This window comes from Chelonia mydas, chromosome 2 (assembly GCF_015237465.2).
Source record: "Chelonia mydas isolate rCheMyd1 chromosome 2, rCheMyd1.pri.v2, whole genome shotgun sequence".
In the NCBI taxonomy this organism is placed as follows: Eukaryota; Metazoa; Chordata; order Testudines; family Cheloniidae; genus Chelonia; species Chelonia mydas.
The window spans coordinates 152,560,199-152,586,090 of record NC_057850.1 but is presented as its reverse complement, the minus strand read 5'-3'; the positions used below and the strand labels follow the sequence as shown (position 1 = coordinate 152,586,090).

The 25,892-nt window shown below is 41.4% G+C and overlaps 1 protein-coding gene across 6 annotated transcripts in view; it reads right to left on the bottom strand.

The window, feature by feature from the left end:
* Positions 1 to 25,892, bottom strand: part of PLEKHG4B (pleckstrin homology and RhoGEF domain containing G4B) — a 196,888-nt gene that overhangs the window by 28,482 nt on the left and 142,514 nt on the right. For 5 of the 6 annotated variants that reach the window (XM_043540377.1, XM_043540381.1, XM_043540382.1 and 2 more), the window contains 6 exons: positions 25,541 to 25,683; positions 22,339 to 22,477; positions 20,692 to 20,814; positions 19,164 to 19,328; positions 13,253 to 14,169; positions 5,353 to 5,605 (listed from right to left, as the gene is read on the bottom strand). In XM_043540377.1, the coding sequence (XP_043396312.1) occupies positions 5,353 to 5,605; positions 13,253 to 14,169; positions 19,164 to 19,328; positions 20,692 to 20,814; positions 22,339 to 22,477; positions 25,541 to 25,683 (1,740 nt within the window). The remainder of the gene's footprint in view (positions 1 to 5,352; positions 5,606 to 13,252; positions 14,170 to 19,163; positions 19,329 to 20,691; positions 20,815 to 22,338; positions 22,478 to 25,540; positions 25,684 to 25,892) is intronic. The other variant, XM_043540379.1, reaches the window with a different exon arrangement.

The window sequence follows — 25,892 nt, the reverse complement described above, 5'->3', positions numbered from 1 at the left end:
TCTTTTTCACTTCATATGTTTGTTTTCCTTCTTATTAAACAAATTATCTTCTTCCTTCCTTTAAACTAACAGGACCCAAACAAATCATCTAAGGATAAACAAACAGATCTTCCCCTCGTAATACAATCCAAGCAAGCAACCAATAAGTAAATGTTGGTTTTCTTTTCTAAGAAAAAATAAACCTAGATTATTAGCCAGCCTCTGATTTTTGCCTGATATTGTAGAATAGTTCTTCAGATAGCTTTGTGTTGATACAATATAGTAGTTATAAAAATACAGCACAATTGTGCTTCCCCCGCTTTATCCATCGAATAATAAAGGAATTCAGTTATGAATGATCAGGTTCTATAATACGTTCTCAGGCAAAATTCCTGTCAAAAGAAGATCAATTTTTCAGTTTTCCAGGTTTCTTCCTCCTCTTTTTTCTGTTTCTCCATCTTTCCCTTTTTCCATTTTGACACTGAAAAAGGGGGGGGGGGTAAAAAAAAAAAAAGCTGAAGGCAGGTAAAATAAGTTTGAGTTTGAAAACCAAAAACATCTTTGGTTTTAGCTTTTCATTTATTCTAAAAAAAAAAAAAAAAAAAAAACCAGAAAATTTTGAAAAAATGCCTCATGAATATATTTATTTTTTGATAAAAACCCCATCAATGAAAGGCCGTCCTTTGTCCTAATCTTTACAAGAGTCTGCCTCCTTTTATTTTGTTATTCCTAGTATGAGAAGAGAGAAAATGCGGAAGCCTATATGAGCTGGAGACAGTTTGATCCCTGAAATCCTCTGCTGGAGCCCACAGAATTAGAAGAACAATATAAGCCTCTCTATCTCCTGCAACAGCTAACATATAAGGTGGCAGCCCGAGCAATAAAGAAACTGTATGAAGTTTAGGGTTATAACTCCCACTCCAGGCTCCCCTGCATTACTCCCTCAAGTGTAATTCTCAAGAACATGGGGAGCAAGGGCAGGTCCCCTTCCTCTGGGCTTGGTGATGGCTCACAAGCAGATTAACAGAGTATGAGTGAAAACTGCCAGTTAGTTGAGTGGTGGGACTGGCAAGAGCGAAGAGGCTTGCTTTTCATCCAAGTACTGGAACACAGCCCAGAACCACTACTCAGCTGAACAGCGGGACATATGAGTCAAAGACAATCTGATGCTGCTGAGTACCAGCTACAAGCAGAAGAACATGTCATGGTTCCCTTGTGCCTGCACTCACGAAACAATGAGCACGCTGGGAGAGTCATTTGGAAGGGCAGTGCTACAAAACACTCTTGCCCAACTTCCCCAACAAACCAACCACATTGTAAGTGGCACACTGGTATTTGCTCCCTTCAGACAACCCAGGAGAACAAACAAACAAGCTCTTCATGTGCAGGCCGGATATGTGGCAAACACAGGATATGGGCCAAAGGGAACGGTACAGCATATGCTCAAGGATGAAGACGGGAGCGGGAGAAACAGGAAAGGAGCAACTTCTTGTGTGTCACCAAACTGAGAAAAGACTGACCTGGTTATTAAAGTTGCCTCACCCATCCAACCCTACACACACACACACAGAATCAACAAAGCTATCACTTTCCTCCACAAAGTGAAAGAAAACTCAGATCTCAGCCCAAGGAACTATCATTCAAATTGGCCACCCTGCTATGGCCCAGAACTTTCAAAAGGGTCTGAGGCATCAGTAAACAACTACCACTTTCATACTAATGGTGTCTAGTAATGAGCACTGAAGCAATCTCTCTCTCTCTCTTTCACCCAGGACTTGAGCAGAAAAGGGCACTGTGCAAAATGCAGCCTGAAAGAATGTGAGTCCAGGGCACCGTCTTCTAGAGCAGAGAATAGATCACCACGGCAAATTTCTTTCTTATCTACCAGCATCCTCCAACCTACTAACCGGGCGTTACGGACAAAGTAAATATCAAGGACTGACACATCCATGCTGGGGAACGTCTGCAAGCTGAGCACAAGCAACAGGGTCCTAGGAGGAGTCACTTCTGAAGGTCAGAGTCTGGCCCAAAGAGTTAGTCTTCCAGTGTTTGTAAAGCCCATTAGACATGAACAACCTTAAATACTCCAAGTGCTACAGTGGCCTGACAGCCAGGTTATTACATCCCACCTATCCTCTGTAATGTATGTTCTAGAAAACTAGAGGTAGTATGCATTGCAAAGGGGATGAGGAATAGAATAACTTGCTCCTTTGTCAGTAACAGCGCATACAGCATAGAATGCTTTTCCACTTTACAAACACAAATTAATCCTCAACACTCTGGTATGGTGAGAAAGTAATAAAATCCTGACTTTTTCATCCTAGTCAATAGGAAAAAATCACAGCTGTTGCTCCAGGTGCGGGGCCTACATTAAGCATTCACAACAAAAGTGATTCCCTTTTCAGATCATCTCCATACTTAAAACACAGTGGGCTATTTAATCAATCATTTATTGTCAGGGTTGGGATTTTCTTTTGTGGTTAATACTGGATACACAGATTCATTAGGAAAGAGTAAAGAAACACCATGTGAAATTGGATGTGTTTTTCAAGCCATTATTGTTCATTTCCCAATTTCTTTTAACGTTGCTTTAACACAATTATCGCATGCCAGTAATGGCTTCAATAGACACTATGGGAATTTATTAAAGTGAAGCAGGTTTAGAAAGCGAAAATAGACAGAAACCTATCTGCTTCTGCTGTAAAGCAACATCTGAGGATATGTGGTTCAGACAAAGATGGCTATTATGGAATATAACAGTGGGGCAAAAGTTGTGTAAGATATAATAAAAAAACCGAAGAATAATGTTCAATTAATGTGAATCACAAACAATAAGACAGTATTTGTTAAGATATGCTTTTCAAAATGGGAGAAGGGGACAGACAAAATACAAAGAAATGCAGGAGCAAGCAATGGGAAAGATTTTAAACCCCTTGAACCCTGGGCTGCTACTGCAACAATTATTCACTTAAAAGTATCCAGCCCTCTATATTACAGTACTCTCTACTTCACCATTGTCTATGAGCACTCAGGACCACAGAATCATGACTGATGATGGCCAAGTGGTTAAATAGGTAGGGAAAATAGTTCATTATAGTGAGAGTAACCATGACCACTGTAGTTAAAAGTTGCATAATAGCATTTCTATTCTGCCCTGTCTGCCCCTCCCCCCTCCCCAGCTCCCAGTCACTTTTGGTTTTTAGGCTGATATTATGGTGTCCACTTCAAAATGAACATGTTTGGAAAGTCTGAGCAAAAATTATTCCAGTGTTTTGCCATATGTGGAAAATGAAAATAAAAAAGCTTTTCCCATTGTAAAAATGACCTATTTTTTAACACTGGTAACACTGAAATGAGCAGTATAAAGTTGAAATGGCAACAGTGTTGTTTGAGAAGAACCTTTGTATGTTCTGGTGAAAACTGTTATATATTTTTCCTTGTTACGACTCATTTAAATCACTTTATCTGGATGTACAATACATTTTACACAGATTATCTTGCTAAACTTGAATGCATGGCTGAGAAAGGCTGAACTGCACAGGTATGCGTGGTTAAGTAAGATGTGCAGTGAATGAGGTAGAGGTTTCAGATCCCCTACGTATCTGTGTACCAAAAATTGACCAGCTTGTAATACGTGCAGAACTGTCTTCTCCTGTAAAACTCCTAAGGTGTGTGGAGTAGACATTCCGGTGGTGTCTAACGCAACAGTCAAATGTTGAGGAATTTCTGACCATAACAGTCATTTCCTGATGTTCAAGTGCTTGCCTTGTCACCGTAGCATTCGATTAACATTATTTTTGATGGAATTATAAGTTAAGCCAACTTTAAAACAACGTAATATGCAAAGATACATCTTTGAAAACATTTTATAAGGAAATCCTGATCCCCAGGCCCATTCTACTTATCCCAACAGCAAAAATTGATCTTAAATCCGTTTTTCCCAAACTTTTGAAAGATGGGCCTTCCCTTCAGGAAAATTAATCGCATGCCCCTGCAACCCTGCCATATGTTGCTAAAGCCCTCCCCCTTTCTCTGCCCTGTGTTAGCACCATACTGAGATTTCTGCAGGGGAGCGAGGGGCCTGGTCCACACAGGGCCTCTCAGGAAGGTAATGACATGCTCACTCGCATGACCTCCCCACCCCCATCAGTGGTTCCTCAGGTCCTGACAATAGACCAGCACCATTTCAGACACTCTATGCCCCTTTCCACAATGGCTGCGCCATCCTCTGGATCAGTCGTGCTGACGCAGACTCCCCATACATTGAAAGAAGGGATGTGCCCTGAACTCCCTACTAGGAGAGGGTCAGAATTAGGCACACAGCGAAGGAGGCCCAACAAGCCATTTCCAAACAGCAAAATGTTAGTGCTTTTAAATGTAATATTTTAAATTTATTTTTCTGTCCAGACACATCTGATTAGCTGAGTGGAAATGTTCATGTACCACAATTAAACTACGAGTGGAATGCTGGAGCCTGATACCCAAAACCACAAGCCACGCATCAGACCAGCCTGGTATATGCAGAACGATCCTTCTGCCATCCCAGAGCCATCCCTTGGGTACGGCGAATCGGGGCGACCGCTCCAGGCCCCACGCTTTGGGGGTCCCCGCGGGCTGGTATGATTGGCCGGCGCAGTCGGTCCCGGAAGAGATGAATCCATCACTTCTGCCCTGGGCCTTGCACCCCCATAGGGACAGCCCTGTGTCATCCAATACACATCCCTCTGTGTACACATTATACACAGAGAGCACATACCACCATCTTTTCTCTGGTTAAATGTCGGCTATATTCAGCGGGTGTGGTTCACACGTCAGAGCAGATGTATAAGCGGCAATTTGATGCTTTGTCTATTGTAAGAAAATTACTGTCAATAAGGTGAGATTGTGGAATTTAAGATTAGTTTCCTCTTGAAACAATGTCAGCCCCCCTCGTCCCAACTCACTTGTTGACATTAGGGTGATCAGATGACACTAGGTACTTTCCCAGTATGATTGCAAATGATGTTATAAGAGCACCTGTGCATTGGTTCATAATAGGAAACAAAATTAATAGAAAACATATAATTATAGAAAACTGAAAACTTAGAGGCAGTATTACTTCTAGCAAATTTAGAAAGATTCCAGCCAGCACGTTTTGAGATATCAAAAGCTGCAGCTGCGTGAGGACCTAGGGGTATATGTACAACTCTCTGAGAGAAGACAGCAGGACACATACACAGACAACAGTAAACATTCGTCACAGGACATCTAGATCATTCACACTATGAGAAACACAAAAAAGGTAAGTGACATGATTTACTCTGTCATAGGATCTGTGATTAACTCAAAATATCTGATTCTAAGAATTCACCCTTCTTTGGAAATGGGACTTACATGTCTGAGAAAACAGTGGCTGACACGCAGTGGGAAGTCTCTGCAGTGTTCCAGCTCTTTTAGAAAATACTGGCAATGGAAATCATAAAGCTTCTCCAGGTTCCCAAAGATAATATTCCGCTTCCCTCGCAAATCCTGAGGTAAATCGATTCTTTCCATTTCTGGAAAATAGTTGTCGATGATATATCCTAAGGATCTAACATATTCCCTTTCTGTTGTGATCATTTCATCCATTATATGTTGCACTTTGCTGCTGGAAGACACAGAACAGCTGTTTTGAACAGTGACAAATTATGACAATGTGTAACCACTGAGTGACTGTCTTTGCTTATTTGCATTATTTGGCTCATTTTTACCTGTCCTTTGAGGAAATCACACTGTAGCACTGGCAGCTAAATTGTTTATCATCATAGCAATAGATCTTTCAGGTTTTTTTGCTCTTGTCTCAGGAGCAAATTTTGCCCCCAGTTACAATGGCGGGCTCTCACTGACTTCAGTGGAGTTACGTGGGCATACCAGAGGACAGAATTTGGTTTACAACAGTCTACAGCAGCTGTAGTGTAACAGCTAAGCAGCCAGGAAAGAAAGAAAGAATTTTGAGCTCTGGAAAGACTTTTTCATTGTATTAAAGAACTTTCTATTGCATTTGCAAAAGTGTCATGACCTTTTCCATTCCTGCATTCTGTTTGGAAACAGAGCAACATTCCTGGGATGATAAACTAACATATAGCTAAATTCTCATGAGTTTCCCTAAACAATATATCCTCTGACACGATATGAGCTCCCATTGAGAAAGCATGTTCAGTTCTGAAAGATTAAAATGTGACCAGTTCGAGCATTACAGGAAGATTTGCATTCAGGAAAAACATGGCAAACTGAGGAAGCAATCAGTTTGCAAGAAAAGACAATTTCTGATGAACATTAAACATTTGACAACATAGAAGCAAACAATTTCTTTAAGGAAAAAAGTGTATTTTCATTCATAGACCATGTGGTTGAGAAATAAAATATAGCATAGAAATAAAGTATAGAAAAATGTTATTTTCTGTGAGATTTCATTTACTAGGATACTTTATTTGCAAGGAATTGAAGCTATCTGAACTTCTGATAATACAATATAGAGCAAGTTTGACTTCATAATAACTACGTTTTTTTTCTTTTTCATATTAACATTCCTACAATAATTTCAATAAACAACTTAAAAATAGTAGAAACATTTTTGGATGGTTAACAATGACAGGAACAGATTTTAATCTTTACTTCTAACATAACAAATCAAACAAAACCCAACCATTATAGTAGATTCATCATGATGGGAAATGCTGCTGAATAAACTTGATTTAATGAGGTGGACATAGCTGATGACAATATGGAGAACTTTTTTATTTATTAAATTGTTTTAATGGCATCTGAGGTGACATACTAACAATTCCATCAGCTGGGGGGACATAACTATTTATATTATGAATTTTTTCCCTTTACCAAATTGGCTAGCTCTTAAACCTTCATCAAAGAGGCGAACTAGAATAACTTCAGTCAGGATTTCCTGTCCAAAAAGGGAAATGCATCTTACAGTAGCTCTCAAGATTAGAGATGAGCTTGAATCTTAAACCCTAGATCTGAAAATCCTTGAATTTGGGGTATTGAATCCAAATCCAGATTTGCGTCTGAATTCTATGGCCAATAACTTGGATCAAACACGAAACGAAATCCCAGATCTGGACAACCACAAGCTTTAAGTGAGGTGGGAAAAAAATCTGGATTCGGACATAAATGTTGTAGTCCAGGCCCATCTCTAGTCCCATAATAAAATAATGATATTTTGCACTTCTATAGTGCCTTTCATCCAGGGATCTCAAAGCATTACACTGTGACCTCTTTTCTCCCATTTCTCACCAGAGGGAGAAAGGAGGTCAGAAAGTGTTTTGCAAACATTAAGTAAGCTGCACAAAAACTTTGTGAAAGAAGCGTTAGTTTGCCCATCTTTAGAGCTGGATGAAAAACAGGACATTTTAATGACAGTTTTTGTGAAAAAAATTAGTTCATTTTTCATCAAAATTCAAATTTTCATAAAAAATTCTGTTGAAAGCTTCACATTTTGCAATGTTCAAACCAACTCCACCTATGAGTAATCAGAGTCACAAAAAATTTAAGGGACAGGTTGTGGCTGGCCTCTTTAGAAGCAGCATTGTCAACTCTCAAGATTTTTATCTTGACTTCCATGATATTTGGTGTTTTTCTTAAAGCTCCAGCACCTGGAGTCAGGTGAACACATGAGAATCTTGAGATTTTTTAATAAATACATTTCTAGCTCTCCTGGCTGCAGAGAAAAGCTAGAAAGCATGACCCCCCCCCAAAAGCTCAACAAATGCAAGAAGGTAAATAATGGACCCCACATTTTAAAAACCTCATGATTTGTAAGCCAAGCTTATGTATTTTGGGGCTTGACTCATGGTTTTTGAATGGTTGGGATTGGCACTACTGCACAGGTGCCAAGCAGACAGCCCACGGTGACACACTGAGTCAGTGGAGAGCTGGGACTAGAACCTAAGACCTTCATTCCCCACTAATGTATACCAGTGTAAATAAGGAGTATCCCTAAAAAAGTGAAACTCATGTAAATGACAGGAAAATCAAGCCTCACAAGTCCATATTCAGCCTCACTCTTGAATCACTACATTGTACTCTGCCTCACCCTTCATGGAAAAGTCCTATATAATTTAATAGAAAAATTAAATACTTCCAATAGAATTCTATAGGATAATCAAAAATAAAAAAAATCTTACAAAAAGTATGCCAGTATTTATTAACTGTGGTAGGTTTTAAGATAACCAATAAGAATCTATAAAATTTTGTCCCTATTAAATTCTAAAGGACTTTTCCATAAGGAAATGAAGACCATATTGTAACTCATGGCATTCCGGAGTTGAAAATCATAAGCAAAACTTTATCTTTTTATGCTTTAATAAATACATAATCCAATACAAATGCATTAAAAAAAACTTTTAGCAGACCTAATCCTGCAAATCCTAATCCTGCAAATGTGAATAAAAATGACTGATCTGATAAATGCCATTGACTGCAGTGGTTCTACTGGACTAACTTTTCTCACATCTGTTTGCAGGATTGGGTGCAGTTTTTATAAACTCCCATTAAACCGCTGAGCCTGGTGAAATACTATAAAAGTCTGTGGTCTCATGACTTGGTCTAGAATAATTAGATAATCAAATTAAGGAATTTTGTCTGGAGATAAGTACCCAAATTTGCATGGATTTAAATGTCTGCAAGATTGGGGCTTAAATGTGGAAAAATAAAGAATCCTAATTTTATAAGAAGGCATTATGGAAAAGTGGAGCCATTCCAAAGTTAACTTCTTTTTTATGAAATGAGTAAAGTCAAATAAAACGACAAACTACTTTGATTGTATTGGATTTTTTTTTGTAACTACTAAAAGTCAGTGTACATATGTTTTAAAAGAGGAAAGTACATAATTCAGTTTGCACAGTGTGTTTTGGACTGTTTAAAAGCAGCATTTACAGATTAAAAAAATGGAAACCAAACAGACTTTTTTAAAAACACCAATTTCTGTGCAAGAAAGATCACACAGGATGTCCATTCTTCCTCTATTGAACAAATTGATGGTAACATTACGATTCAGTAAACGCAATTAAGCAAGTGCTTAACTTCAAGATCTTTAAATCAATGGGATTTAACCATCTGCTTAAGTTTTTTGCTGAATAAAGATGGTTTGCTGAATTGGACCCCTTGAAAGCTATAATACATAGATACTATAAACAAAATGTATGATTATTTATGAACTGCTATGGGACACATTCTGATATTCTTACTCAAATTGAATATCACCTTACTCCATAAGTAATACCACTGGCTTCAGTGGGATTGCTTGCAGAGCATGGTGTTACTCAGTGTGTGTAAGAGTATCAGAATCTGGCCCTCAATTACTAGACAACAAATATAAACAGCCAGACTTTCAAAAAACTTAAACATAAATCTTGAGCTCTGTTCAGGCACACACACAAAGTTAGTTTTTTTCCTTTTTTGTACAAGATTATTAAAATGAAGGTAGATTTAATCATAGATTTTGATTTCAGTTTCCTTCTTTAGAAGCAGTCAAACTTTGGTCTTCCTTTTAACCTTTTTTTTTTTTTTTTGGCACTAACTGGGATAATCTTGAGAGAGAGAGAGAGAGAGAGAGAGAGAGAGAGAGAGAGAGAGAGAGAGAGAGAGAGTGTGTGTGTGAGAGAGAGAGAGAGACCAAAAGTAAGTCTGACAGAAAAAAAAAATAGTGAAATTTAAAGAAAAAAAATAGTGAAATTTAAGAACTTCAAATTGGAGCAGAAGACAGTGTTTAAATTCCCTCTGAAATTGTAAATGACGTTTATCTGTATTTCCTTAATATTCTGTCAGCAACTCTAGTACAAATATACTTTATCTTAAAGAAAAACAAATTATTTTAGTGGTCATTTCCTTATGGAACACTGTCAAGATAAAAATAATATATTTAAAGCAGTTCTTTACCATGGTTAGTCAGATTATTAAAATTAAAATTTAAAAAAAAATCTAATTCACTTTTAACTGTGCGGTGTGATTACAATATGCACTTCATTCAGCTTGGAAAATGAAACCTTTTGTTAGTTTCAATTTCCGACTCTTAAGTAATAGCACAATGGGTTGGTTTTCCAAAACTGGAGGGAAACATTTAAATCCAAAAATCCCAACACATTAATATTGAAAAAATACGGAAACATTTCTTTTCATACTAGACCAAGGCCTCAATCCTGAACAGATTTACACACGTGTTCAACATTATGCCCTCTGAATAGTCCTATTGATTTTCAGTGGGACTGCTCACAATGAGTAAAGTTAGACTCATAGACTTTAAGGTCAGAAGGGACCATCATGATTAGGGCCCTACCAAATTCACGGCCATGAAAAACACATCACGGACCTTGAAATCTGGTCTCCCATCGTGAAATCTGGTCTTTTGTGTGCTTTAACTCTATACTGTACAGATTTCACAGGGGAGACCAGCATTTCTCAAGTTGGGGGTCCTGACCCAAAAGGGAGTTGCAGGAGGGTCACAAGGTTATTTGAGGGGAGTTGCAGTATTGCCACCCTTACTTCTGCTCGGCTTTCTGAGCGGGGTGGCTGGAGAGCAGCGACCAATGGCTGGAGAGCAGTGGCTGTTGGCCAGGCGCCCAGCTCTGAAAGCGGCGCTCCGCCAGCAGGAGTGCAGAAGTAAGGGAGGCCATACCATGCCACCCTTACTTCTGTGCTGCTGCCTTCAGAGCTGGGCGGACGGAGAGTGGAGGCTGCTGACTGAGGGCCCAGCTTTGCAAGCAGCAGAGCAGAAGTAAGGGTGGCAACACCATGCCGTGCCATCCTTACTTCTGCACTGCTGCTGGCGGCGGCTCTGCCTTTCGAGCTGGGCTCCCGGACAGCAGCCGCTGCTCTCCAGCTGCCCAGCTTTGAAGGCAGCACCGCTGCCAGCAGCAGCGCAGAAGTAAGGGTAGCAGTACTGCAACCCCCTCTACAATAAACTTGCAAACCCCCCTGCCCTGTCCCCCCCGCCCCCATCTCCTTTTTGGGTCAGGACCCCTACAATTACAACACCCTGAAATTTTAGATTCAAATAGCTGAAATCATGCAATTTATGATTTTAAGAATCCTATGACTGTGAAATTGACAAAAATGGACTCTGAATTTGGTAGGGCCCTAACCATGATCATCTAGTTTGACCTCCTGCACACTGCAGGCCACTGTACCTCATCCACCCACTCCTGTAAATAGACCCATAACCTGTGGCTTTTACTGAAGTTCTGAAATCATGATCTGAAGACTTCAAGTTACAGAGAATCCACCATTTACACTAGTTTAAGCCTGCAAGTGACCCGTGCCCAATGCTGTGGCGGAAGGCAACCCCTCCCTCCTCCCTCCCCCGGTCTGCCAAACTGAGCAGGGGGAAATTCCTTCACCCCAAATATGGCGATCAGTTGTACCCCGAACATGTCGGCAAGGCCCACCAGCCAGACACCTGGGAAAAAATTCTCTGTAGTAACTCAGAGTCTTGTGTCCCATCTTGTGTCCCACATCTTGTGTCCCATCACTGGCCATTGGGGATTTTTGCTACTAGCAGTCACAGATTTGCTACATACCATTGCAGGCAGTTTCATTAGACCATCCCCTCCATAAACTTGTCAAGCTCAGTCTTGAAGACCGTTAGGTTTTTTGCCCACTACTCCCCTTGGGAGGCTCTTCCAGAACTTAATTCCTCTGATGGTTCGAAACCTTCATCTAATTTTGAACCTAAACTTATTGATGGCCAGTTTATATTCATTTGTTCTTGTGTCCGTATCGGCACTTGAATAATTCCCCTCCCTCCAAGGTATTTATAGAGAGAAAACATCTCTCTCCTCAGCCTTTGCTTGGCTAGGCTAAACAAGCCAAACTCTTTGAGTCTCCTCTCATAAGGTAGGTTTTCCAGTCCTCTGATCATCCTAGTAGCCCTTCTCTGCACCTGTTCCAGTTTGAGTTAATCTTTCTTAAACATGGGAGACCAGAGTTGTACACAGTATTCCAGATGAGCTCTCACTAGTGATCTGTATAATTGTACTAACACTTCCCTGTCTCCACTGGAAATACCTCACCTGATGCAACCCTCGACTGCATTAGCTTTTTTCATGGCTGCAGCCCATTGGTGGTTCATAGTCAACCTGTGCTCAATCAATATACCCAGGTCCTTCTCCTCCTCTGTTGCTTCCAATAGACATGTCCCCAGCTTATACCAAAAATTCTTGTTGTTAGTCCCTAAGTGCATGACCTTACACTTTGCACTATTAAATTTCATTCCATTTCTATTACTCCAGTTTTCAGTGTCATCCAGATCTTCTTGTATGATATTCTGGTCCTCCTCCATATTGGCAATACCGTCCAACTTTATGTCATCTGCAAATTTTATTAGCACTCTCTCTCACTTTTTGTGCCAAGGTCATTAATAAAAATGTTAAATAAATGGGTCCCAAGACTGACCCCTGAGGAACACCACTAGTAACTTCTCTCCAGCCTGATAGTTCATCTTTCAGTACCACCCGTTGTAGTCTCTCCTTTAACCAGTTCCTTACCCATCTTTCAATTCTCATATAAATCCCATCTTTTCCAATTTAACTAATAATTTCCCATGTGGAACCGTATCAAATGCCTTACTGAAATGCAGGTAGATTAGATCCACTGCATTTCCTTTGTCTAAAAAATCGGTTAACTTCTCAAAGAAAAAGATCAGGTTGGTCTGGCACAATCTACCTTTTGTAAAACCATGTTGTATTTTATCCTAATTACTGTTTACCTCTATGTCCTTAACTACTTTCTCTTTCAAAACTTGTTCTAAGACCTTGCATACAGTTGAGGTCAAACTAACAGGCCTGTAGATTCCCAGATCACTTTTTTCCCCTTTCTTAAAAATGGGTACTATATCAGCAATTCTCCAGTCATATTAGCAATTCTCCAGAATCTGAGTTTACAGATTCATTAAAGTTAAGCATGTGTGTAAGTCTTTGCAGGATTGGAGCTTAAATGTTGAACTCCTTTCTCAGTTTCCACTAAACTCTTCCTTGATTTCAGTGGGCCTCAAGTAAAAAGTCTAAGGATTTTGTCTATTAAGTTGTATAAACTATCAAAAACCATCTCCCCCAGCCCCACCAAACCTAAGTGTTGGATCTAAAATGACTTGACAGTGTCCCTTTAAAATGAACAACTTATTCTGTATTTGGTATGTTGAATTTAATGTCTCTTTTAAACTGTTTTCCAGAAAGCGTTTAGAATATTACAGTACTTTACTTGTTCCTCCCTCAACAAAATGGATTGTGTTGTGGCCATTTCTCACCTTCCTGCTCTCTTTTTATCTTCTTCTTCTGTATGATGGATCCTTGATGGGGAAGATAAACTGCGGTTTCTACTAATCAAAGGGCTTTTAATAGTCAAGCGCTGCATGTATTTCTTCTCAGCAGCAACACTGCTGGCCACCTCCAATCCCTTGATATAAACTCCAGTGTATCCATGCCGGTGCAACTCGCTGTAGCTGCTCTCGCGCTGAGTAAACTCAAAGCTTTGAGTTTTCTTCATGATTTTCTTAAGTGGATGTTTTCTGTGGCGGGTAGTTGGTGACTGGACTGGCTCCGAATAGCAGGAGGCTGATCCTGAGGTGGAAACATTGTCCATATCTTCTGAGATTGGGCTAGTTTTTTGAAGCCCACCCAAGAGAGGAGTAAATGTCTGTGGTGGAGATGCATTAAACGGCACATATACATCCATATTTTGATTGGTGTTCTCCTGGTCTAAAAAAGGTGGTACTCCTGATGGCAGGCTTGTATGCTGAGGTTTATGCAATGGCTTAACATTATTATCCCAAATGTTATTATCAGTGCTAGAAGACAGTCGAGAAAGGGACTGACTTGGTTGTCTAGCACCTTCAGTATCAAACTCACAGTTAACTTTTGCATCAGCTTCCTGGGGAACTCTGCGAGAAGTTTCTTTGTTGGAACCTTTGAGAGCTTCAGAAAGGACCTCTTCTAAATGGTGCCTTGTTTGCTGACATTTTAGCCATAAAATATTCCATTGTTTCAGTTCCTTTTTGCTAGCCAGACCCAATACCATCTCATTCACTTTTTGAAAGTTTTCTGCAGAAACTTTTGTAGCTTCTTGGTGGTAGCTCTGCAAACTCTGAATCACTGATTGAGAGTATTTGTTCTCCACAGTAAGATGTTCAAGATATTCATTACAGTGTAACATCCACCCATGTGCCTAGATTAAAAGTGAAAAATACCATTAAATAATAAGACCGTGTACTCATATAACACCTTCTGTTTTAGAATCTCAAAGCAATTTACAAATATCAGGGTGAAAGTCAATCTTGTACAGAGGACCAGCAAAAGGCCTATGCAATATTTAAGTCCCATTTAAGTGCTCATAATAGATCTTAACATGATATAAGTGCTGAATAGGCATTGTGCTGTCCCTTTACACAGGGCTGAATTTTGCTTCTTATGATATGTCTACACAGCAATGTAAGCCCAGGCTTGAGCCTGGGCTCAAGCCTAAACCCCCTTGTGTCCACACACCAATTGTGTTAACCTATGGCTTGAACCCAGGATTGGACAGTCAAAGCCCGTGTTAAGCTGGGACCTGGGGTCCAAGCCTATTGCTTTCCTGTGTGCATGTGGCTCTGGCTGGACTCGGGTCCCAGAGGTTCTCCGGATGTATCCCAAAGTTCCGTGAGACAATTTCCTTAGTCCCCTCTATGCCAACAATCTGTGGTACAGTCCCAGGGAGGGCGAGGGAATGGGGATGTGGGTGGGGAAGGAGCAATGGCCAGAGAATGGAGCTGGGACTAAGCAGCTGCCCTGCCGGGAGTGGGAGTGGCAGAGCTCCTGACTCAGCACAGCCAGGGGAGGGATGATCCCCAACACCTCAGCAGCTCCACCTCCCTGCAGGGCAGCCATTTGGTCCCTCTCCACTCTCTGGCCCTTGCTTCCAGCCCCTCTTCCCCCGCCTCCATCCTTCCTAGGGTTGTGTGTTGCAGAGGTGCCAGGGCAGCATGGGAGCCAGCCCCAAACTTCCCCACCGCCTCCCAGGGATCCCATATCCCAACCCCGTGAGGTGTGGTGGGGGCAGGGATAAGGGATCCGGCCCGGGGGATGCTGGAACACACTGCACCATGAGCCCTGGGGATGCACTTCACTGCTCTGCAGCGGGCAGCAGCCAGGCTGGGGGCGGGTGGGGGGTGGGTGGGTGTGTGTGTGTGTGTTTTCACTAATACCTTCATTTTATGTCAAACTTCAAAAGAGACAAAAGTAACTAAAAAAAACAATCAAACAAAAATCCTGTTGCTGAACATCCCACTTTAAAAATTAAGAATTGCAAAAAGTTTCATTGAAATTGTTTGACAACCCTGGACATTGATGTGCTAATTATCCTCAGAACAGGTGCACATAGGCATTTTCCTGCCCATGTGACTCAGCCCAGTGCTGGAGAGCCCAATTCTCAGATTAGATGGTAGTTCAGCATAAGGCCTTCTCAAACTGCCGTCATTCTACTAAGACAGCCACCAAAGGAGCTAATTGTGCAGTTTATGTATTTGTGCTCCTTATTGGCAAATGAGTCCCATCAACAGCACCACCACCGTTAGGAAACAGGGTGGGCAGTAGAGTTTTCCCACAGTGCAACACATTTGTAGGGCTAGGTCAGTGGCTCTCAACCTTTCCAAAATACTGTACCCCTTTCAGAAGTCTGATTTGTCTGGGGTACCCCAAGTTTCACCTCACTTAAAAACTATTTGCTTACAAAATGAGACATAAAAATACAAAAGTGTCACAGCACACTGTTACTGAAAAATTGCTGACTTTCTCATTTTTATCCTAGAATTATAAATCAATTGGAATATAAATATTGTACTTACATTTCAGTGTATAGTATATAAAGCAGTATAAACAAGTCATTGTCTGAATGAAATTTTAGTTTGTACTGACTTCACTAGTGCTTTTTATGTAGCCTGTTGTAAAACAAGGCAAATATCTAGATGAGTTGATGTATCCCATGGAGACCTCTGTGTACCCCCAGGGGTACACATACCCCTGGTTGAGAACCACTGGGCTAGAACATCAACACTATGGTGGGGGGGGGGAGAATGACACTAGGCACTCTGGAATAGCGTTCCTTTGACTAGGGTCTGTGCATTGCAATGTCTACTCCAGAGCCCTAGGTTTGAACACAGGTCAGAAAATCCTTAATGTAGGGTTAAAACGCAGTGCAGGGTTCCCTGACACGGGTCAGGTGACTCGAGTCTCACTAAACCTAGGCTTAAATTGCTGTGTGGACATACCCTTAGTGAATTAAGCCTCAAAACCCATGAAGTAGGGAAATATTATTCCCATTTCATAAGGTTTGGTGAATTGCCCCAGGTCACATAGGAATCTGTGAAGTAGCTGGGAATCAAACCCAGAATGCCTGACTGCCAATCTTGTATCTCACCTCAAGACTACTTTTTCCTGTCAAGGAATTTTGTTCTACAGGATTCAACCCTGCGGCCTCTTGTACACACAATGTAAGTCCTGATCCAGTAAAATACTTAAGTGCAGGTACCTTTCAGCACGAGTACTTTCATTGAAATCAGTGGGTCTACCCATGTGTTAAAGTATGTGCATAAGTGCTTTGCTGGATCAGAGCCTAGATTACTAAATTAATGACCCACATGTTAAGAAGTACTGTTATACTACTGGCAGTTGTTAACCAACTTATTTTAAAAAATTCTAAACCAGACAAAATATCATCTTTTAGGTTGTTCCTGGGAGCCAAGGAGTTCTTGTGACATAAAAGTGGTGTTTATAATGAATCTCAATGAAGCAATTTTTCTAAGATATAGAAGCTATGCAGAAAAGGTTTTCAACTCCAACTTTGAAATCCAACAGAAACTAGCCTTGTTTAATTTAATCTACATGGATATTCTGTGCTACCTACTCACTAGAACTTTCAGAATCACAAGAAGGGGGGAAAAAACCAAAACCCTTAGGACCTGATTCTCCATTTGGGTACGCTGATGTTAATCAAGAGTATCTCCAGTGAAATCAAAAAACTGCACCAATGTAAAACAGATGTAAGTGAGAGGAGAATCAGGACCTGAATAGCAGTCATTTTCCTAGGGCCTGATTTTTGGGGGTCACCCAACAACCACTTGAAAAGACTTGAGTGTGGTTCTGTACTGCTCCCTTCAAAGGTATGGGGCTAGGCCCGATTATGTCCTCAAAGAGGATCCTGAATTTGCAGAGGCAGTGGACCTCCCCTCTGAAGAAACTGGAAGAAAGAACTGGCCTGTCTTCAAAGAAACCAGAGGTGAGTATCCTTGCTCTGAGAAGACAAGACCAGGATTGGGTGAGGGTCCTCCATAGTGTGGACACTTCAGATAAGCAGCCACATTTTTGGATGGTGGCCCAGATTGAATTCTGACCCTTTTGAGGTTGCCCATCACCAGATTGACTATTTTGAAGCTGATTTACCTTGTGCTTGTATAATTATTTTTCCAGTGGAGATCACAATCTTCTTGACCTCTAAGCGCCATTGGGCAGAGATCTTGCGTTCGTACAGTGCCTAGAACACTGGGGCACCAATCCTGATTGATGTTTCTGGGTGTTACGGTTATACAGATAATAATGTCTTACTGTGTGCTTTCACCTGTAGCTTTGCTGTAGTAAGGATGGATTGCTCTGTGGTTTTATACATAGCATACATATGAAAAAGCTTGGGTTTATATGTTTTTCATTTGATTCCCTTTACATTATAGAAGCAGAGAAACGATTATTTAAAAGGGTAAAGGTGCTTATTATGTCATTTGGCGCTTCGTAATTGTGCAGAGGAAAATTCTGGCCAGTCGGGTATGTAAGTTCTTGAATTGCACATTAAGAGCAGTGTATGACTATCTGCGTATAGGGCAGATTTAAAAAGGTTTTGCCTACACATTCAAAAGAGAAAGAAGAGATCCAGGCTGTGGTCCATGCAGGAAAATCTGTCTCACTCTGGTGCTGCTGTTTCTGGCTGTGTTTATAATTTTATAATACTTTTTTTTTTTTTTAAACAGCTCCGAATTGCCAGTCTTGTGATTGCATGTGCAGTGCACAGGACATTAGATTCATTGAGACTCTGGGATCTGGGGAGGGAACAGCCAGCTTAGCGGCTGTTCGGTAGTTGCAGCATAGGCATAGGCTGACTTCTATATAGGGTTGGGGCCTCCAGTTGGGCCAATGGGGCTGCGCACTGGTGGGAGAAGGGGCGGCAAATTATGTGCCTGCTTGAGGCTTGCAGTTTAGGCACGGCAATGCCCCTCCTAACTCCCCCCAAACTGCACTCATGGGTTGCAGCTACACATGTAATATCCTGCCTAAACTCTGCCTGTTCTTTTGACCCTTGGTGCTTCTGTGCGTTTCTGAATGACGCTGATCTCTCTGCCCTCTGTCTGGCCATTATTCCAATATATACACCACACTTAACGCAAAGCAGAAAAATAACAGACATCCAGATAGTGGGGGGGAAAAACTGCCATTCTCAGTTGTTTATTTGGACAGCTGAGGTACTCCGGGGAATAGCAAATGCCAATACACTCTCGCTCAGGCACTTGAATGACAAATACAGCTCTGGCTTTATGTGCTGACACTAACTTGTGCTGGCTTTAGATACTGTTGTCCTAGGAGGGCTGCAGGAGGGGATCCCTGCTCCTAAAGATGTTATTGTGGGGGTGTTAGTGGGTGCAACAGAGCAGTCATTTTAAGCTGCCAAACTACAAATTACTTCAGAAAACTTTTGAAGTTCCTCACTGCTCTGGTGAACTTTGAGGGATCATCACAGTCCTTCGGATGTTTGCCAGATTCTGACAAGCCATTCTGACATGCCTCAAATTTGATCCTGTGGGCTATACCTCACCAGGGTCTTTCAAACAGGCCTCACTGGAAATCTCGTGGACAAACTATTCTTTAGCTAGGACATGGCAAAACAAAACAAAAAAACAAAAAAATAAGCACTAGAAGAAGAAGAAGAAGTGTCAGCACTGATACGTCAAAGAAATCTTGCTAGCAGGTGCAGTGTATGGGAAAGTGCATCAGTACCTCCCAGAACCCTGGGAGACTCACTAGCACCTCCAGTACCTTGGAGTGGAGGAGAAGGGGCTCATATAACACACATTTTATGGAATATTGTTGCACAAATATTTAAACTACTGTAAATCTGTATTGAACCTGAAATGTTTTTCTTACCGTCTCGTAAAACTCATACAAGTGAATCAGCTTCTCCAGCTCACTCTTCCTTTTCTCTGTCTGAGTGCTGATATTACTCAAATAACTCCTGAAGTCCTGAACTTTTTCTTCCAAGTTCAATGAGCAGTTCTTTTGTATCAGCTGCAGCCCTTTCTCACAATATTGCTGTTGAATACAAAATGAAACATACTATATTAGTACATTGCTTCTTCTGCTGTCCGAATTCTTTTTCAGCATTGTCATTTACTCCATACAATATCAACAAATCTTGTTATAGGCCAATTGTAAAGTGAATAAAGGTCAAAAGCGAATAATCACTCTTGCTGATCCTTTGGGTTCTTTTTTTTCTTTTTTTTTTTATACTGTTCTGCTAATATAAAGTTACTGTTGGCCTTTTTTTAATCTAAATTTCTTTTGGGAAGCATAAAGAAAGAATATAATGATATGATGGAGCAAAAACTACAGTCAATTAAGCTTGAATATTTGAAAAGAATTATTACATGTTCAGAGGAGTCCTGGTTATGTTGCACTTAATAGCATCATGAGAACTTTTGTTTTGCAAGTAACAGCTCTCCTGTATCCTTCTTGATGTAATTTCTTTATATGAAATAGTTACAAGCTGAACTTTTCTCTTTACCAGGCTCTAGGAGGTTGCTGTGCCTGTGTACTACTGTTCCTCATGGATGTACTGCGATGGCAGATCTGCACACATTAGGGTGACCAGACGTCCTGATAAAATTGGGACTATCCCGATATTTAGTTGTTTGTCCCGCCATTTGTCCCGATAATTTGCTTCAGCAGCTCTCCAGCTTTACTTATTTATTTATTTATTTATTGCTTGCGGCGGCAAAAAACCTAGAGCCGGCCCTGGTGCGGGGGTGAGCCTGTGGCTGCCCCCCATGTGTCCCGATATTTTGTTCTTGTCATCTGGTCACCCTAGCACACATGGCACTGTGGTGGGTCTTCAAAAATATTTAAGAGTAAACATTCTAGCACAGAAAGCAGCAATTCTTCTTTAGTGCAAGTGGTAGGTGTGTGTGGGCCCCATTGCAGTCAAAAGAAGTCTTTCCATTTACTTCAATGGGCTTTGGATCAGGCCCTGTTATTTCTGGAACACAAAGTCCAGAGTTCTATTCCCAGTTCTACATGGGCACTTGAGTTATTAGTGTCATTTATGATTTTTGTCATTTCTGGCCGCAGATTAATTAAAAACTTTCTCCTAAATTCCTCAACTATGCTTTGCTGTACTGAGAATTTGTGCAGTCCCTCTTGCACATGCATAGCTCTCCCTCTCCGTGTATTACTTGTTTTCTTCTTGGATATTAAAAAAAAAATATTCCAGTTAAAGAGGCAGTAACTTTCCCAGAGCCACAGAGCTAGTGTTGTTATACTACCAATAATCAGTGAAATTAACATTCTTAATCTCTTACATCTTTGGTTTGTATTTCCCCAATTAATTTTCTAGGCTATTGCCAATGCAACTAAAATAACAAAAGCAAAAACAAGTGTTCCTTAGTACAATACTTACCATCACTTTGTCACTGAAAACTCTGAATTCTTCTTGCTGCTTCTTCACACTTTCCAGAGAAAGCAGCTCTTGATCTAAGGGGCCAAGATATCTCTCGCTTTCATTTTCAAACCAGAGTTTTATCTATAGAGGATACAAGATTTGTTTTTTTTTAAATTAAAGAGTAAACTGTATCTAACACAGAAATTAAGCAACTTTATCAAAGCAAATTAAACTCTTGTGAACATACACCAAATAAATCTTTTAAATTCTTTATTTCAAAACTATGAAAAAAATATCTCTCTCCTTATATACAATTTATCTAGAAAGCTATTTTATATACTGCATGTAGTAACAGACACTTTAGTCAAACATATATTAGTTTGCACCATATGTTAGGCCTCACCTTGTACTCCTTACACAGGCAAAACTCCCACTGAACTCAGTGAGAAATTTGCTTATGTAGAGACTTCAGGGCAAGATCATTAGTGATTAATGAATAAAAATATAATTAGAACAGCTCACTGAATACAAAGAGCCAAAAGATCTGTGCTAATTTTTAAAAACATTTATTAAAATATTTACATTTTCTTTACTCAGAATTTATTACAGATGTTTCCCTGACTTGGAAAGTTTACCCTTGTGACAGATATGCACAGATTCCTGCAATAACTTTGGGAGACCTTACTGAATTAAATTTAAATAGCTTTACAGTCCAATGTATTATAAATGCAAAGTTTATGTATTATTGTGGGATTGTACATAACTATTCTAGTGGGGAGACATGGCCAGTGTAAAATCTGAGAAGTGCTATTAACTTCAAAGAACTATTTTAAACAAAGTACCAGACCAAAAAAAAAAAAAAAAAAAAAACTTTCAGGACCCACAAAGTGAAGTGGGTTTCCCAGGAGATATCTGGGAGGAGTGGAATGCAAATCTAAGGACACAACCTTTTGAATCTATGCCTTGGGGAGAGAACCACTGCCTGGCTGATTACCTATTAAAGGTCTCTGCAGATCACAGACCCAGGCTGTAGAAAGGAAAGACTAACCTATGCATATGGGTTCTTGTTCTGAGCAAAAGCTGTTATGAACTTGTGACTACAGAAAACCCCCATGCTGGGGTTTGAAGGACTGAATCCTACCAGAGCTCTTGTTAGAACCGGGGGAGGATCTCTGGCTTATGCGCAGGCACCTAAGTTCTTTTATTGTTTTAATGTGTTTTCTGTGTAGTGCTTTCACCTTAAGAATAAATGTGCTTGCTTAGAAAGGGCTGTGTTGTAACCTGCAACTGTGGGCAATTACAACTGTTTATAACCTCTGAGAAGAAAGCAAAGCAGACTTATTTAGGCAGTCTGACTTGCTAGGGAACTCACCAGTGTAGGTAGGGTCTGTGCAGCCTGAAAACCCCAGGTGAGGCGGCAGAGAGTTTCTGCCCAGGAGAGGTGACAGCTGAGGAGCCTGGTGCCAAGAGTGGGTGTCCTTGCTGGACCACAAAGGAATACAGGTGCAGTTGCCCTGAACTGTAACATTATTTGCACTGCATACACACTTAAATGGCCAGCCCAATATGTAGCTTATATTCACAGATTAATTTGGCCCCATGAATGGAAAAATGGAAGGTTAGCCCTATAGCTGGTATAAATTAAATCTCAAAAATAGTACTGACCTGGTCACAATCTTCTTCAAATTTTCTTATTTCCTGGAGATTCTCCAGTTGTTGCAGACACTTATTCGATATGAGAACTAGCCTATGGACCTCCTCATCTACTTGATTGTACAAACTTGTTATCGCCTCCATGGCATCTCTGTGAGGGGGAAAACGACACAAATGTCCAGTGCAAACACAATGCCAGAAGAGTCCACTCTATGTTTCAGAAGACGACAATCATCAAAGCTGTTAACTGGCAAAGCAAAGGAGGCTTGGGCCAACAAGCCAACAACTACAGAACATATTAGTTGTGTGTTTGCTTGTTCAACTCATCAAAGGAAAACGTATCCAACTCAGAACCACAGATACATGGCAGCCAAGATTTTCAAAAGTGACCAGTGATTTGAGGTATCTCAGCTGCTGGGTGCTCAAGTGTGTGTGTAGTTCAGCAGACTCTCTAAGGCATCCAAAAATCACTAGTCATTTTTGAAAATCTTGGCTGTTGTATATATATGGAGTTGTTTCAGCCAGCCAGGCTGCACTAACCCAGAGCAGTATATAAAGCCTTGATTTTCAGCAAAGTTTCAAGTCTGCAGGATTACTCATGTGCTTAAAGTTAGGCAAATGCTTAAACACTTTGCAGGATCAAGACCTTATTACAGTCATAAAATTCTCTGCACTCTGATTACCTAATCTGATCAGATTGGCATAATACCTGCCTATCTTAACTTCTGACTCCCCAGGTATGTGTCTGCCCACCAGCCCCATTGCTATCTCACCCTGCATGAGGTATTAAATAATTGAATTAGGGAGGGCCCAAATCTCTCCAGACTTAAGTCTGCAACCAGTCTTCCATTATAAGACTGAGTTTCAGCCAGCCTCTACCCCCCACTAAAAATGGATATCTTAGACTTCATGTTCTGAAAATCTGAAGCTTAAATCCCAGTATATGATAAAAGTTTCTCTGAAATTTTCAGTTAAATTGAGAAGCACTTTTTCAGATGGAGAGATTTTAAAATTACTTCATTTTGAAATTTTTGGAAAATTTAATGTTTATTACTCTGTTTTGCCTTAGGTCGATCACTTCATAGAAACAAATGCTACATACAGCCCTACGTGATTTAGATGTAAATCCCATTTCATTCACTGGGAACTGTGTATGTATAAATGAGGGCAGTATCTGGCACAAAACATCTATATTTGCTATTCTCCTTAGGAGGGAACACGAAATCTGTTAAGGTGTTACACATATCTTCCCCTTGTTACATTTCCTCTCTCTTTGGGATGACTACAATGGCGCCGCATTCTGGTCTACAAGGGTGTGAATTGTAGAGTGCTCTAACATGCTGCACTCTAACTGCCCCAGGCAGACCCTGCTGGGATGAACTAAAAGGTACCTTAGTTTGCATTAACATAGTTCTCAATGAGTGGTCTCCTCTCAGGCACACCCTCATGGCCTTGGGGAAGTCCTGCAAATGTTTCCTTGTCTCAGTTTTCCTCGTGGCTCCCCAGTAACTCAATACAAGTTCATCTTCCAGTCCAGTGGTTCTCAACCAGGGGTACACATACTCCCAGGGGTATGCAGAGGTCTTCCAAGGGGTACTCAACTCATCTAGATCAATGTTTCTCAACCTGGGGGTTGTGACCCCAAAGGGGGGTTGTGGGACAGGTTTAGGGTCGCAAGTGAAGAGCCGGCATTAGGGGTGGCCACAGTGGGACCTGTGAAGCTCTTACATGCTTCAGCCCTTGGGCGGCAGGGCTCGGGTTTCAGACAAAGCTCACAAGAGAAAAACAAGCTCAAGTATCACACTGAAATGTAAGTACAACATTTATATTTCAATCAATTTATTTTTTAATTATATGGTAAAAATGAGAATGTAAGCAATTTTTCAATACCACTGTGCTGTGACACTTTTGTATTTTTATGTTTGATTTTGTAAGCAGGTAGTTTTTAAGTGAGGTGAAAAACTTGGGAAGCCCCAGACAAATCAGACTCCTGAAAGGGAAACAGTAACCTGGAAAGGTTGAGAGCCACTGCTCCATCATAATTTATTAACAAAAACATAGTGCAAAACTCCATAACCAGTAGTCCCAAAACATAGTCTACATCCCCCAGTGCATGGAGCCTTTAAAACCCAGCTTGGTTCTCACCATCCTAGTGTCTTCCACTACACCTGGACTCTTTGGGTATGACTACACAGCAAAGAAAAACCAGCGACTGGTCCGTGCCAGCTGACTCAGGCTTGAGGGGCTAGGCCTGTGAAGCTGTTTCACTGCTTTGTGGACTTCCAGACCTGGGCTGGAGCCCGAGCTTGGGACCCAGCCACCCCGCAGAGTCCTAGAACCCCAGCTCCAGCCTGAGCCCAGACATCTACAGAGCAATGTAACAGCCCCGCAGCCCAAGCCCTGTGAGGCCAAGTTGGCTGGCAGGGCCAGCAGCAGGTGTCTAGTTGCTGTGTAGACATACCCTGAGTCAGTCGTCCTCTGTCAGAAGAGCCACCCCAGCTCTTCCTTCTGGGGCACAACCCTGCTCTTCGCAGCAGGAACTCCCACATGCTTCTCAGCTGGGAGTGTCCTCATGTCTCCTCTAGGGCCCAGCTCTCTGGCAAGGAGACATCAGGGACTAAGTCGCTCCGCTGTTCCCCCTTCCTTCAGCCCTTGGCTCTAGCTCTCTGGTTTAGAGCCAGCAGGCGTCGCCCTCTGCGGCTGCTCCTCTTGCTGTCAGTTCTTTCCAGCCCCTAGGCTCTGGGTAGGGGATGCCAGCCACAAATCCCTCTGGCTGCTCTCCCAGGAACCTCCTTCTCTCTCCGGGGGCTTCCATCTCCTACCCCTCTTGTCTGATTAACTCAGTCTGCTCTGGCTCCTGACTGACCTTTTATAACCCCAAATGCTGCCCTGCATGCTGAACTGGCCCAACTGGGAGCACCTGGACGGGAATAGGAGAGCCAAACCCAGATTCATATGATGGGCCAGCGACCCTGTTACAGTGCTCCTACAGGACTTCATCGCTGCCAGCTAGGTGCCTTCTAGTTCACACCAGCAGGGTCTACATGGGCAGTTTAATCGAGCATGTTGTGCTCTCTACAATTCACCCCCCCCCCCCCCCACACACACACACACTGGACTGCAGCACCATGTAGACAAGCCCTTTCTCTCCCTTTTCCCTTCTCTGATTAACATGGGTCTCTGACGCAGCACTTGTTGCAAAGCAAGCACCTACCGGTAGTCTTCTGTATTGCAGAATTCCTCTTTCCTGAGTCTTGCAAGGATTGTCCCACCCTCTAGCCTTAATGTTACCAGCAAGGCATCTTCCAAAACAAGTTTCATCATTGTCTTGTGTTTGTCGATTAAGTCACTGACTTCCTATACAGAAGAAACACAATTAATCTCATTTTACCAGAAACCTAGCTAGTGTATTGGTACCACAGCGTGTCTAGCATGGCTTTTATAAATCCATGGGCACATTGGTCAGGGAAGTAACAGAACCCTGTTAATGCCTGGTTCCCACCTGTAATTTTTGCCTTACATTTCCCAGTGTTGCTTCTACTGGTGGAGCTGAACCAGTTTTAGCA